At 42.9% G+C, this 14,853-nt stretch overlaps 2 protein-coding genes across 2 annotated transcripts in view; one reads left to right on the top strand and one right to left on the bottom strand.

Moving 5' to 3' along the window:
• Positions 1-719: 719 nt before the first annotated feature.
• On the bottom strand, positions 720-1,724 carry TAS2R38 (taste 2 receptor member 38). Its single transcript, XM_077848432.1, has one exon. It carries the CDS (start codon positions 1,722-1,724, stop codon positions 720-722), a length of 1,005 nt encoding a protein of 334 aa, XP_077704558.1.
• A 7,779-nt stretch (positions 1,725-9,503) lies between these two features.
• Positions 9,504-14,853, top strand: part of MGAM (maltase-glucoamylase) — a 91,871-nt gene continuing 86,521 nt past the window's right edge. The window contains exon 1 of the mRNA XM_077850194.1: positions 9,504-9,657. The gene's annotated coding sequence lies outside the window, so the exon portion shown is untranslated. The remainder of the gene's footprint in view (positions 9,658-14,853) is intronic.

Genomic DNA, 14,853 nt, shown 5'->3' on the forward strand with positions numbered 1-14,853 from the left:
CAGGTTCCAATGTTTGGTACCAGGCAAAGCACTGTATTCAAGGGCAAATAAAGCAGAGTCAGAAGGCACATTCTAGGGCTGGTATCCTGGGTACCCACCAAGCAGATATCTACCTCTCTTTCTTCTTACTATAAAAGTAGGTTGAATGTACATTTCTGAATTGGTGTATTTTCAGGCAAAATGACCCCTATTCTCTGGTTCCTGTAGGAGTTTTAGTGTAGTACCTCTTGAAGCTGAAGTGATGACACTTGATCTTCCAAGTCTGTCTTTCCATATCTTGCACTTCCATGAAAATTGTGGAGTTTGAAGAGGATTGTGTAATTGCTGTAGTAGTGAATATTTTCAAATATTTAGCTAGCACCTGTTTTAAGAAATAGGTTTAGCAGTCATATGAAAAGCCAACCATGTTATCTTGGGGTTTAGATAGTATTTCATAAGAGGTCATTGGTCATGGTTTGGTTCATATCAAGCACTAATAAACCCACAGTATACAAAGCATGTACACTGAGTATCTCACCTCTCTATTTCATTCATTTTCAAAGCTTGGAGAACCCATGCATGTTATCCTTGCCTAGGCTATGGATAGAGCTTTAATTATTTTATTCTGCTATAAGTAGAGAGACTCTCAATTATGTCCACAGAAGAAATTGGAATAAGTTTCTGAAGGCTTCATGAATAATTGGAGGCATATTCGTGAAGAGCCCATTTTGTGTCTGCTCTCAACATAGATCTGGAGTCCTGAGATCTGCCCTGTGGCCTGCCCTTACCTTAAGGCTGCTCTGAACCCAGAGTAGAATGGTCTCCACAGCTCTCCTCAGCTTGGCATTGCCTGAGATCAGGATAGCTGCATGTATAGAGGGACAAGCTGCTAGGATCCCTACACAGATCATTACCCCGATCTTGTTGTGCCACACCATGGTTAAAGGCACTGAGATAAGGGCAACACAGAATGACACCACATAGAGGCAGAGAAAGGAGATGAGAGATATGAGTGCTTTGATATGGGCCTCCAGGCTGGGGTCACCGGAGTCTTTGGTGTTGGCCTTCATTGTTCTCATGTGCCTTCCCAGAGAGATAATCAGCACCCCAGAAGAAACCAGAAAAAACATGAAAGGAGGGATTGACCCCAGGGTACAGAAGATGGAGGAATAATAGAAATTGAGTTTTACAATTTGTGAATTAAATTCTGTATTATTCATGAGTAGCACAGTTGTGAATGCAAAGCCAGATCTACTAAAAAAGTCCCCCAAACAGAGGAGAGTGCAGGCAGAAGAGAAAAGCATGGCACCCAGGAGCATCTGGGGTGCCTTCCTGGAGACCCAGTTTGCCAAGCAGAGAAGGAGGGTATGAGAGAAACGGACAATCTTGGAGCAGTAGAAAAGACTGAGACAGGTGGTGAGCCAGAGCCCAGCTTGGTTTGTGATCATCCAGAGCATGATGATGGTCTGGTAGCTGAGGCTCAGTGGGTCTTTCATCCGCTGGAAGTATGTAAGCTGGATGGCATCCAGAAACAGCAGCCCATGCAGGAAAAGTCGAGTGAGGCTGAGACTCAGAAGGATAAGATCGCAGTTGCTCAGTGGCTGCCTCCTCACCACATCCCAAAAATTCACCAAGAAAATGAAGGCATTGGTCAGGATCCCCACTGCGAGCTCCAGTACTGAAAGGAACATAAATGCACTCTTGACTTCATAGGACACAGTTATAACAGGAGTCAGAGCCAACATGATGTCTCTTCTTACTTGGCTATCTAAGGCTCAACATACCACCCAGCAAAGAAGGGTCAGTGTGCATTATAAGCCAGGAACTCTCCTTCACAAGGCATCAGGCTCTTGCCTGATCTGTTCCAGAGTGAATGCATAAAAATTTCTGAAAGCAAACTTAGAGGGATATTGTTGCTATCGAATATCTCTTGGATACACACAAGGGCTCACTGTAAGAGTAGAAGAATGATGGTTCTTTCTCTTGGGTGATGCAGAAGCTTTTAATAAACTCAGGTGTGTCCATGCAGTGTCCCTCACAGCATCAGGGATGCAAATGAGACAGGGTCTCAGTTTCCCAAGTCTGGTTTTGCATGCCCATCTGGACCTGCACGGGAGGAGGGGGGAGTGGGATTTGCTTATGAGTTTGAAGGGAACTGGCAGCAGGCAAAGCATATCTTCTTGATGAACTAAGGTTTGAAATGGTGCCTCTTTCCATTTGCATGCCTTCTTCTATCACCTCTGAGGCATGACTCTTCTCATAGACTTTGTTTTTAATGGGGACAAATAGATGGTTCCTCGCCCGGGATTAGCCATGAGTTATGACTGCTGTTGCTAAAATTTCATTCAAACATCATCATTATGCCAAGCACTGTGCTGGCAAGAGGAGCATTGCTATGAACAAGGCCAGCACCTGCCATGAAGGGATAGGGCAGGGGGTGGTCTGGCCTGGCTTATTGCAGAAGCCTTTTAATTTTTCACTCTGCTTTCTACCCCCATTCCTTTATCCCATTTTCTACAAAGCAATAATAGCAATCCTGTTAAAATATAACTAAGATCATGTCAAGGCTTGCTCCGTTCAAGCCTTTCGGGGCCTCTCAATTCCCTCACCATAAAAGCCAAGTCCTTACAGTGGTCTATGAGTCCTTCCTACCTAATCAGGGCCTCTGTCCCTTCTCAGATGTCATCCATGATACTTGCTTCCTCCTTCCTCCACACCAGCCATATGGGCCTCCTTCATGTTCTGTGAACTCACCACACATGCTGCCACCTCAGGACTGGTGTGCTTGCCCTTCCCATTGCCCAAATTGCTTTTCCCATACCTACACAGGTGTTTCAATTTCTTCCCAAGGGTCACCGTATCAGAGGGACCTTCCTGATCATCCTGTGGATGGTATCTCTTACCCACATCTTGGATGTTTGTAATTATAGTTACCCTCTTGTATATTCCTGCACATGCAGTTATTCATTGCCTAACCTACACCTCACTAAAAATACAGGCTTCATGAAGACACATAGCAGGGACCCAAGAAATATTTTTTTGAATGGATTAAATGCCCACAAATGAAGTGTTTATTAGTCTATAACATCCCCGTGGGTTATATCTAGGACAGTTTTAACATTCCAAGGCATTATATTAACATATGCTAATGTACTTGGCTGTAATTTCTGAAGTCTAGCTCTCTCCCCTTTTAAATATTTCCAAATATTTGAGGTATTTGGGCCTTCTGGCATCTTTAATTCTGCTTGATCTCTAAAGGAATATGAGCTGATTTTCTGGTCCTTTCTGCAAGCTCTGTAAAAATTCAGGCTAGTTAACTCAGTGGAGATTTGGAGAGCTGATTATTTAGAGACCAGATGTTGTTTCATAACATTTCTGCCTCACCTGGTGCTTCTTTTTCACTCTTACAAATGCTTTAGCTTTTCCAGTTCTTTTATTGTTGTCTTTCCTGCTTCATTTGGTCTATCACTTGTTTTGTGGAGTAATGGAAAGGAGCAGTTGAATGGTTGGTTTGCAATCTGTCATATGGTAACATTTCCTCTAAGAGGTGGAATTTTTTTTTTACCTCTACTCTTCTACTTGCTCAGCTTCCTGCCTCACTGGCCATTTTTGCTAACTTTTCACAGTCTGGCTCTAGAAAGTATGCTCCTGTGAGTGAGCTTGTAGTTCTGTAAAGCATCTTGAGGAAGGGTGTTCTGTGTTCCAGAGAGCCTCTGGAACCAGACTCCTGAAGGTTGAGGCCTGACTGCTACTTTCTCTCTGTGTGACCTTGGCAAATGATTGAATTTTCTATATTTATCTCATATGAAATGGAGATGATGATCAGAATAACATCCAGCTCAGAGAACTGGAAGGATTACCTGAATTGACACATACTACAAGCTTGGCATTGTGCTTGCCACATGACATCGGATCAATAAATGTTAACTATAGGACCACTGCATCATCTAGCAATCATTCTTCTGGGATATATAGCCAAGGGGAATGACGTGGGTACCTTGAAGAGGTATCTGTGCTCCCATGTTCATTGCAGCATTATTCCCAATAACTGAGATTTGGAAACAACCTACGTGTCTATCAGTGGATGAATGGATGAAGAAATGGTGGCATTGGGATGCCTGGGTGGCTCAGTGGTTGAGTGTCTGCCTTTGGCATGATCCAGGTCCAAGGACTGAGTCCCACATCAGGCTCCTCACAAGGAGCCTGCTTCTCTCTCTGTTTATGTTTATGTCTCTGCCTCTCTCTGTGTGTGTCTCTCATGAATAAATAACTAAAATATTAAAAAAAAAAGAAATTGTGGCATATACATACAACGGAGTATCATTCATTCTCAAAAAAGGAGATCCTGCCATTTGCAACAATATGGCTGAACCTGGAGGACATTATGTTAAGTGAAAGAAGCCAGTCACAGCAAGAAATATATTGCATGATACCACTTATATATGGAATCTAGAAAGAGTTGAATTAATAGAAACAGAGAGTAGAATGGTTGCTATTCAGGGTCATGGTTGGGGGTGATGGGGAAATATTGGTTAAGGGGTAACCTACTTTCAGGAAGTGTGGAGGCTGGGGACTCATCCCCATGTCTCCAATGTCCCCAGATAATTGGACAACGAAATGGGCCCCAATAAACTGGAAAAATCTTATAATCACTGCCATTTTCCCAGAAGTTCAAACCAGCTTGGGACCCAGAACCCGCCTCTCGTTATCTAACAGCTCCCACCAGGGGGCACCAGACCACTGTGTAGCCTGGAATTCCTGCATGCTTACTGTGCAGGACACGCCCAGCCATTTACATGATCTTGAGAAAATGTGGCCCCATATCTTACAGAATTGAAATTGTAAACTCCACTTACTACTCTATAGTAGGATGAATATCCTTTAATCTCACAGGTACCCTGTGAAGACCGTATGCTACTTCCACTTTATTGACAAAGTAGAGTTTCAGGAAGGTTAAATAGTTCAATATCTTTGCCAGGATAACTAAAGTACTAAGTGAGAAGCTGGGTTTCTAATTCCAGACATTTTGATTTTATGTTTGATGTTCTTTCTCCTAAGTCTAGCTACCAATCTGTAGAGTGGGGTGTAATGGGTATCCTTATTTGAGTAAAATGTCTGGTAACATTCTTTCCAACCTGAGTTTATTTGAATGGGTTTATTTTGGGGGGTGGCAGTTGAGCCCTTGTGAACTACCTCAGAGTAGAAGTAGGGGCAGGGATTGAGGGAAAGATGAATAATCATTCTATTTTCAAGAAAGATAGAAAAGTTGAGTCTGGTGGGTTCATATCCCAGGGAATGACTATTCTTACAGGGAAAGGTATGGGGGAAATCTCTGTTGGCTCGGGTAAGGTCATTGAAAGAAAATGTCTATCTACCTAGGAGGTTAACATAGCTATTAGCAATGTATAAATATAAGTATAAATGAAATTCTTTAGAATGTCTTTGAGGAGATCTGGGCTGAGGCCTTTTTTTGATGCCCTCCTATAGACTTCCTACATCTTCTTTGCTTCCATACCACCACTTTGTCCATAGTGCTATTATATTGCTTACTATATTGATCAAAATAGGCATTGGTTTAGAAGTGTGTACCCCAATTACACTGAGTTGTTCAAAAGTAGGGATTGCATATTATTCATTCTTTGCTCCTCATGATATATGACATCCAGCTAGATTTTTGTTCATTTACTTGGTCATTCGCTTTCAGTTCAGGGCGGTGATGTGATCAATTGTGCTTTCTGATGAATGTAGTATGTGGGCCCTGCTTGAATGTAGATGAATTCACTCCTGGAATTCAAATGTGTTTTCTGCACTGAAGATTAAAGGCTGAAAATCTCTCATAGCCTATGCCATTCAGGAAAGCACTCATCCTAAGGGAAGAAAGAATTAGGCAGTGAAATTTAGCCCAGAAACAACTGGAGCCACCAGCTCATAGGCAGGATTCTAAGGGATGTGGTGTTTGTCCTTAGATCTTGTCCTTTATCTGACCTTATGGGCTTCTGTCTGAACCCAAAGGGTATGTTAAGCAGCTTCTTTTTGCTGCAAGGAGTAAAGATTCATTTGGGTCATCTCCAGTAATGCAAATTTACTATCAGTTACACCAGACCATGGAGATCATTATCAGCAGAGAACTTGTGGGAAATGCAAACTCTTGGGGCTCACTTAGAACCATTGAGCCAAAATCTCTGAAGGTGGAGCCTGGTGATCTGTTTTGACAAGCCATTTAAGTGGTTCCAGTGCTCACTAACATTTGAGAACCCCTGGGGTAAAAGGGCATAAGGGACTTCCCAGGATCCCAGCAGTAGCCCCACCCGAGTCTGGAACAGGGCTCTGGCACTGGCTATCTATTCAGAATCTGTGTTTTAGCAGTAAGAGTCAATTGCCATTCACTTGGCTGATCCACCATAGTGAGATTCAGGCTGTTGCTAGAAATTAAAGACAGTTGTTAATGCTTTTAGACAGCACAGAGCCAAGAATTCCCAAACTCCAGGAATTCCCAAACCCAGCTCTGCCAGTCACTCTTATTACATGTAGGGTGTGTATCACTTTATTAAAAGCTAGACCAGTGTCTGAAGAGTCCCGAGGCAGAGCTGTATGTTGAATGGAGCACATTGGATGGAGCATGCAGTTGACTTAGGCAGAGTCCACACGTCCAACTTGCCACCATGCTCACGATGGGTTTTGCTGATTGCCTACACTCTCCATTACCAACAGAACCCCTGTGTTATTGGCTGTGTCAGTATTCCCATCTAAAAATAAACTGCATTTCCCATCTTTCTTAGATATAGGAACAGCATTTGGGACACAAGAAGTAGTTATTGGGTGGAATATTTTAGAAAACCCTTGTTGCCTTTTCTTCTTTCTGTGCCAACACTTGAATGTTATGGTTGGGGCTCTGACCGTGAGGGAAAAGCCAAGAGAATTGCAAAGCCCTCTCTCTGAATTCTTTGAGTACTTGAAATCACATCAGCAACTAGTCTGCTCCAGGCTTCTTCCCTGAGAAAGGTAATCTCTTTATGGTTTTAAGTCATAAGGCTTGAGCCACCATTACTGAAAAGTGAATGCCATTACTAGCTGATAATTTGCCTGCAAGAAGGGCCCTGGGAATCTGTCTGTCTGTCTAAGCCTGGAAATGGTATGGAGGGAAGGACAGACAGCCTTGCCTCTGTCTGTCTAAGTGTGCTTGTCACAGAGAGGCAAGAATCAGGAAGCACAAGAGAGGAAACAAAAGGAAGGATGTTTCTGCTTCCTGCATTTTAAAGCCTATTTTGTCCACTCATGGTTGTCAAAAGGATGTGGGCAGAGTGGTACTGGTATGGGGAGAGGAGGTTCAGGATTGTCTCACTCTTATTTCTGATTCTTTCTCTTTACATTTTGCTCTTACTACTAATTGATCCTGCTGCAAGTTCTCTCTGTGTCTCACACTCAGAAAATCTTTGTAAGAGACTGGTTGAAACAAGGATTTGCTGTCTTTGGATTAGGTGCGCATCCCTGGTCTAGTCATGGGATCTGGTACCAGCGTGGTGGAGGTATTAACATGATTTATCCTTAAATCCTGGTGATTTATCCTTAAATCCTGAGCCCCTTCTTAAGCTTCATTTTGTTCACTAAAGTGAATTAAGGAAGAGGAGGTTTTCAATAAAAGTGGATAGAACTGTAAGACATTCTGTTTCTCTGTGACGCAATAATGTAGGAGAACACTGTTCAGCCTTGACACCTTGAGAGGTTCTCTGTCCAGCAGAGACAGGGAGATTGTATGGACATGCTGATTTCCAGAGAGCAGAACAGAGGGAAGCATGGGAGTAGGGAGAGAGGCTGAGCCAAGGAGAATAGCAGTGACAGAGAGAAAGTCTATGCATGGCTGCAAGATGTTTCCTGTGCCATCCTGTTCACATGTTTTCCCCTGGGATGGGGGCAAAGTGGGGAAGCATACTCACTAGCATCTCATCACAGGGGTAAATTTCTGTAAAATTTAGTATTTCATGTTGAGAAACATCATATAGATTTGCATGCTACTACTTTATACTGTCGCATTTCTCATAATTCAAAATATTGATCTAAATTACTTATTTTTCTCCAGTGATCTTGGGCTAAAATGGAATTTCCAAGAAAATGTACTATGTATACCTCTCAGCAGGTCACTGCATAACCCTAGGCTACGTGTCTCCTGATCTAAAAAAATACAATTCTATGGGGATGCCAAACAATTCAGAGAGACTTTGTTGGGATTTGAAGGTCCTACGATTATTGTAAGTGGTCATAAAGGCTAGCAGGAGGGTATTTTTCAGCTGGAATGGTTAGAGATTTTTGGTGAAGATATTTACACTGGGCAAAGGGAGAAAAACGAGAGCCTGTGCACCAGGGCTAGCAGAGACTGATTGATTGCCAGCCATGGAAACTCACAGAAATTATCTGGAAGAAAGGATGATGATGATGATGATGATGTGGTGGTGGTAGTGGTGGTGGTTAGTAGTAGAAGAGATGGTGGTAGTAACAGTAGGGATAGCTTTTGGTGAAGATGCAGGAGTGTCAGACGAAATTCAGTTGTACCTTGGCCTTCACAGAAATAGGAGAAATACTCTCTGTGTTGTTCCTCCTTTGGATTTGAGCGGTCTTTTATTTCCACTAATTTCCACTGCTTTCTTCCATCCTCTTTTGAGTAAACAAATATGTTCAGCAAAGCTTTAATTTCTTTCTCTCTATAACATGACTTGACCTCACAGACTTAGTGCCCAGTGAACTATGATTCAGACTCTGTGTCTCTAATCCTAAACTCTGGGAGAAAGAATCCAACCAGACCAGGTTGGTCTGCTGTCCAGTGTTGGTTCAGTCAGCTGGGACCAGTGGGTCAGGGTCATGCTGGGCTCCCTTACATGAGTGGACAGGTGTCCTCCAGGCGTGGGGCAGGAGAGACACAGTGGAGACCACGGGAATCTCTAGTACAAGATACAGGTTTAAAGAGAAATGGCCAACTCTAAGGTGAAAGTGGCAAAGTTTGATAATGGATGGGATCTGAGAGTCTCCACTTTGGGAGATGTGGTAGAGAATGAACTCAGAATTGGCCAAATGAATGAACAAATATTTAGTCTGAAGAAGAAATGTCTATATTTACTGAATTATTTACCAACTTCAGACTCTGAACATTGGACTACTCTATTGAAATAACTACGAGCTCGACTCTGCCATGATTCTAATGACCTTTAGCAAATCATCTCTCTTAGTTTCTGTTTCCTCATTTTTATATGGGGATTAAAACATCTGCCCTATCATATGCAATTAAAGAAATAATACAGGTTAAAGTGCTCTGAGAGCTACAAGGTGTGATACAGCTGATGTTTTATGACCGACACATGAGTACAAGGTAACGTACTATCACCAAGAACTCGCTCCCTGGACCCACACCTGAGTGTGCACGTGTTCCTGCTGAGGGGGTAAGAGGTAGGAAGGGATGCAAGGCTGCGTCAAACTGCTGAATAACAGATATTTCCCAAGGGAAGGAAATGCTGTAATGCTCAGTACGGGTCGCTTGCTCTCCCCCTCCTTTTCTCCGAACACTTCTAGAGAGAGAAATCGCTCCTACCTCAGACATCTGTTTCCCATTTCCAGGTAACCTCTGATGTGAAGAGCTTATACTTGGAACAAAAGAAGGAAAACCAACTCAGCTGCAGTTAGAAGAAAGAGGTACAGCTTAAAGGTTGTGGGCAGTGGTGACCGGTGACAGGAAGGGTGTAGATGGCATGTGCCTGTGAGTGTGAGTGCCTTAGTGTGTGTGCATGTGCACGTGTACAGGGGATGGGATAGTCCTATTGAACAAAGTTCTGGGTTCTGCCTGGATTTCCCCTGCTGGCCTGGGGAATCAGTTCTATGTGGCAGGTGTGGACAGCTCTCTGCTGCCTGTCAGTGGTCCATGGAGGGAAGAGCCCACTGCCTCCAGCCCAAACCTCTCCTGAGGCTCTCTCCAGCAGTTGATGAACTGGAGGAAAAGTTCTAAACAGGATTTAAGCCAATGCCCCTGCTCATTGGATTTTATCTGACTTTATTTTCAGAAAAGTCCAGTTAGGGAGAGACTGGAAAACTGATCCTGGATGTCAGGTACTTACTATCTCAGCATAGGCTCAAAAAATAATATTATGTCATGTGTATTGTCATCTGTAAGTTACAGAGAAGGAAGCTAAGCTTCAGAAAATTTAAATGACTGCCCAAAGTCTGTAGCAAGTAAGTAGGGGCTCTGATATTCAAGCTCAGGCTAGTTTGATTCTGAACACCATGCTCTTTCTGTGACTTATCTTGATTCCAATCTTGTATTCAACTGTTTGAGGTTAATAGGCTGTAGGGACACTGTCAGAGTTATCTTATCCACCCCTAGTCGGTAAGGTACAAGCAGGTGTATACCTTGTTTCCTATAGAATTTTGTTCCAGGGAGGGAAAATCCAATAATGTGTTCAGTGCCAGGAGGAAAGAGACACACACCAGTGCTCAGCAGTCAGAATGGGCTCCTCACCTGGGTCTATCTCTCATGTGATGAGGGAACTCAGCCAGCAGGGGCTTGATGAGTGGCTAGCACTCCTCTGAGCACTTCGGGGTATGCATATCTATAAGTAGAACCATGTATTCTTGAAAATAGTACTACTTTAGTAGTTCAGAAAAGGGGAAGCATCAAAATGACTTGAGTTTAAACTTGACTTTGCAATAAGAGTTTATATAGGAAGATAGAGGATATAGACATTTCAGGGGGAGGCTGCCCCAAATATGCAGAAACAGCACTGAGCCAAGCTTTTTGGTAAATATTGAAAAAATGTGGAAATGGTAGAGTCAAGAATAATAAAGAAGCCTTAAAGAGAAAGAAGAATTTGAGGATTTATCCTGAAGAACAGACTGACTCTTTTTTTGGTTTAGAACAGAAGCCAGAATCAAGTGTTGTTTAGGGAAGGTCAACACGGGGAGAGACAGATGTTCGCATCAGTACTGGTGAGGTGATTCACTGCTCTCTTGATCTTTAGGGGATACCTGTGGGGATCTCAGGGTGGCGGAGTTCCCCACTTTTGTGTCACTCCATGGACAAGCAGCTGGTACAGCTTCCAGAATTCCTTACTGATAGGCACTTGTTCTGTGTAGAGGTGTGGGAGACTAAATATTCTGACTAAAGACTAAAGAGACAGATTTGCTAGGATTTTGAGTCCTGGGCAGAGGGCTCAGAAATTGATTTCATGCTTATGGCAGCTCTGGGCAGTTTCTTATCTCTGATGGTTCCCTGTTGCTAAGAGGCTAGAGTCTCCTCGATGTGACTCCAGTGTGCTTTGTAAATAGTGTCCCTGACTTTCTCCCAAAACTGTCTTCCTTGTCTCTACCTTTTTGCTGCCGTTTCTAAAACAGGTCCCATTCTTTCTACTCTGAGCCTTGCATATGCTGATCCCTTGGCTCAAAGTGTCTTTCCTTCTTCCCTGCCCACTCCCACCTTTCCACGCCTTCGGTTTCTTTCTTGTCCCTCCCAATTGTGTTCTCTGTCCAATAGCATAGTCAGTGCTGTCTTGTCTTTTGTCTGGTAGCCACTTGACTTCTATCTTTTCCTGGCCATTATGGAAGCACCACTCATGTTCCTGTTTGAGTGCAGATTTGACCAGACTGCCTGGGTTTGCATTCTGGTTTCAACTCTTCTTAGTGACAGAACCCTGGGCAAGTAGCTCTTTGTCTCTAGGGTTTCTAGTCTGCGAGACTGGGGTGACGGCTGCTACCTCACAGTGTAGTGACGAGGAGGAAGTGAAATCATGCATGTGGTCACTTAGCATAATGCACAGGCCATTGGAAGCATGTCATAAATGTTGCTGTTGTTGCTCTTCCAACAATACCTTGCTTATAGATACACATGTACCTATATGTTGAATTGAATTGTGTTTACGAAGTGGTTAGTGTTGTGTTTTCAGAGGTGAGAAGCAAAGACTGGGGGTCATGAAAGTCTAAGTAAGGGTGGTGTCTAGGGAATGGGGAGGAGGAGGTGTCACCACGTTACTGGTTCTTATATCAGCACGGCTTCCATGGCTCCCAAGTACACGTGTTTTCCTGACATCCTCAGGCCAGGTAAGGCCGTGTCACTAAGGCAACAAAGTACTCTAGGTATCATGGTACTTGTACTTTGGTCTGGCCTGAATCACCTCTCTTTTTTTTTAATATAGGGGCTAAACTTTTAAACTGTTACACTCAGACAGCAACATAGATGTCTCTATGTAGTACAGGGCCTTGTGCAAAGTAGGTATTCGATAAGTTTTCTTTTTTAAACATTAATGAGTACCTACTACAGTTGGAGTACCGATTGAGGGGCAAAGGAGATATTGACGTAGTTGAAGGTGCCTTGGGTTGTGAGTCCAGGATCTGGGCTCTAGTCATCACTGTGTAGGTGCATAATAATCTTAACAAATGTAACTGACTCTTACTGAGTAGTTATTTGGTAACACCAAGTCTTTTACCTGTTTTGTATTATTTAATACCCTTATATCTTTATAATTTGATTGGATAGGTACCACTCCTGTCTTCATTTATGTTAAGGACATTGAGGCTTATGTGGTCCTGCATCCCAAGCCAGTAAGCAGACCTGGGCTTTTAATTCAGGTCTGCCCAACTTCAGATCTGGACCTTTTGTCACTACACTCATGTACACCTCAAAATTCTTGGGTCCCGGTTTCTTCCTCTGGAAAATGAGGGGGCTGTCATTGGTGGTCCTTAGAGGTCATACCAAATGCTCCAACCCATCTGGGCTGTAACTCTGGGTAGACAGGCATTTGGCAGGCAGTTCAGGTCCTCATTGCTGTTGGCCTGTGGTGTCTATCAGTGAGACAATGCAGGCAAATGGCCTCGGTGCCCAGCAGGCTTCCCTGTACCTTCCTTTGCCTCTCCCTCCTCTTGTAGCTCTAAATTCTTTGACTTCCTGATGCTGAAGAAATATGGTAGGTCCGTGCTGCCCAAAATCTGATCTGTAGGCTTTGTTGGTTCCTGACAACATTTTACTGGTGATGGGTGATGAGAGAAATGAGGACAAGGAAGGGGACTTTTTAAAAAAGAAAAGATGATTTCATTATAATAGTCTGTGTCCCTGATAAAATGATGATAAGAAATCATGACTTTAGTTTTTTCAGGCAATGTACACAGTCTATGACTTTAGGTCCCATGACCCAGATTATGCCTGAATTTTCACTGGTCTGTAAAAGCAATTCATTTTCTGGGAATAACACCTGGGGCAGGGTTTTTAAAAACTCTCTGTGCTAATTAGATTTTTTTTTCTTTAATTTCTACCATGTCACAGACCAAGATTCTTGTAAATTTAAGGTGCAATTACATTACAAGAAAACTAAATGAAAAACCAGGCATATACAAATATCCACTACATTTTTTAAATCATGAGGGTAAAAGGACAAAATTATGCTATTTGTAACAAAACTTCTAATTTTGGTACTTATTTCTTGGGAGACTGGCAAAAACAGATTTATGGATCACACTTGAACACAGGCACAGAGGGGAGGACACCCCCCTACTTTGAGGGGAGGGATCTGCCAGGAAATATAACAGGATTCTTAACCAGAGATTCATGCATATAATTCAGAAAGCAAGTGAATTTGGAAGGAACAATATTTATTTTTTCTTTGCTGAAATCCAACTGAAATCTGGCCTTTTAAGTATAAAGTGAGGTCACAAACCTCAAGACTGTTAGAAGTACCTAAGATTTGGTTCCAGGAGAAGCTACAGATACTTTTTTTATCATATTTTAAAGATACTGTCTAGGTACTATTTACACTTATTACTATTTTGAGATTGTGGTAGCTGTTAGACTTGTTCCTAGGTTAGCTAATACATCATTAAAGAAACACATGCATTATTATACTGAAATTTGAAAAGAAATTCTAGTAACTAATTCGATGGAATTGGTTTCTTTTGAATTCTTAACATATTTTGTCTCATGCATTTAAGAATGTAATTCTAAGAGAGGTCCATTGGAGGCACCAGCCTGCCAAAGGGTCTCCACTGCATGAAAATGCTTGAGGGCAGCTCTTCTAGAGACAAGAAAAGAAGAAAACTACTCTGAAAACATTTTCAAAGTTATTTCCTTCAAACACACATCAGCAGATTGTGCTAGTAAATGTCACTGGGACCCTGGGATGGTTTATTTGTTGCTCTTTATCATCTACCCATTGACTCAGTCTGTGTTTCTTTGCCAGGCCCCCCGAGTGTGATCAGTGCTGGATTCAGTGATCAGTGCTGGATTCAGCTCCTGGAGGGGTTAGAGGGGGGCAGGGTGGTTGCTTCTTCCTCCAGGTTCTTAGGGATGTTCTCAGAAGAAGACTACAATTACTAATTAACTAGCAGATCTGATCTGGAGAATGAAATCTGGGCAGTCATTTGCATTTGAAACCCATTAACCGTAACACACTCACAGCTTGCCAGGGCTGTGGCTGCCCTTGGTGGACTGTGCTCCTTGCTTTGATTCCTAGGCCATCCTTCAGTGAGACAGCAGGAACAGCAGCAGGAGGTGGTGAGGTATGTTTGTGAACCGTGACTCGGGTGTTCATTTGTGGATGTAGATATTAGTGTGCAAGTGTGTGTGAACTGCCACTGATCTCCGTGAGTTAGTGCACCCTTGAAATTGGTTAAATACAAAACTAAATAACAGAATACAGCATTACACAAAGACACACATAAAACAAGATTCAACTCTTTTCTTTTTTGGTGTGTGTGCCTGTGTGTGCGTGTGCACACGTGCCCATGCCTCCAGACTGAGGCTGGGTCTGCAAACCCTGCTGTACCTAAACTTCTGTGTGTGTGTGTGTGTGTGTGTGTGTGTTGGTGTGTATGGGTGGGGGGTGCCGAATGTGAAAGAATAAATATTCAGAG

The sequence above is a fragment of the Canis aureus genome, chromosome 15 (genome assembly GCF_053574225.1).
Source record: "Canis aureus isolate CA01 chromosome 15, VMU_Caureus_v.1.0, whole genome shotgun sequence".
Taxonomy (NCBI): Eukaryota; Metazoa; Chordata; class Mammalia; order Carnivora; family Canidae; genus Canis; species Canis aureus.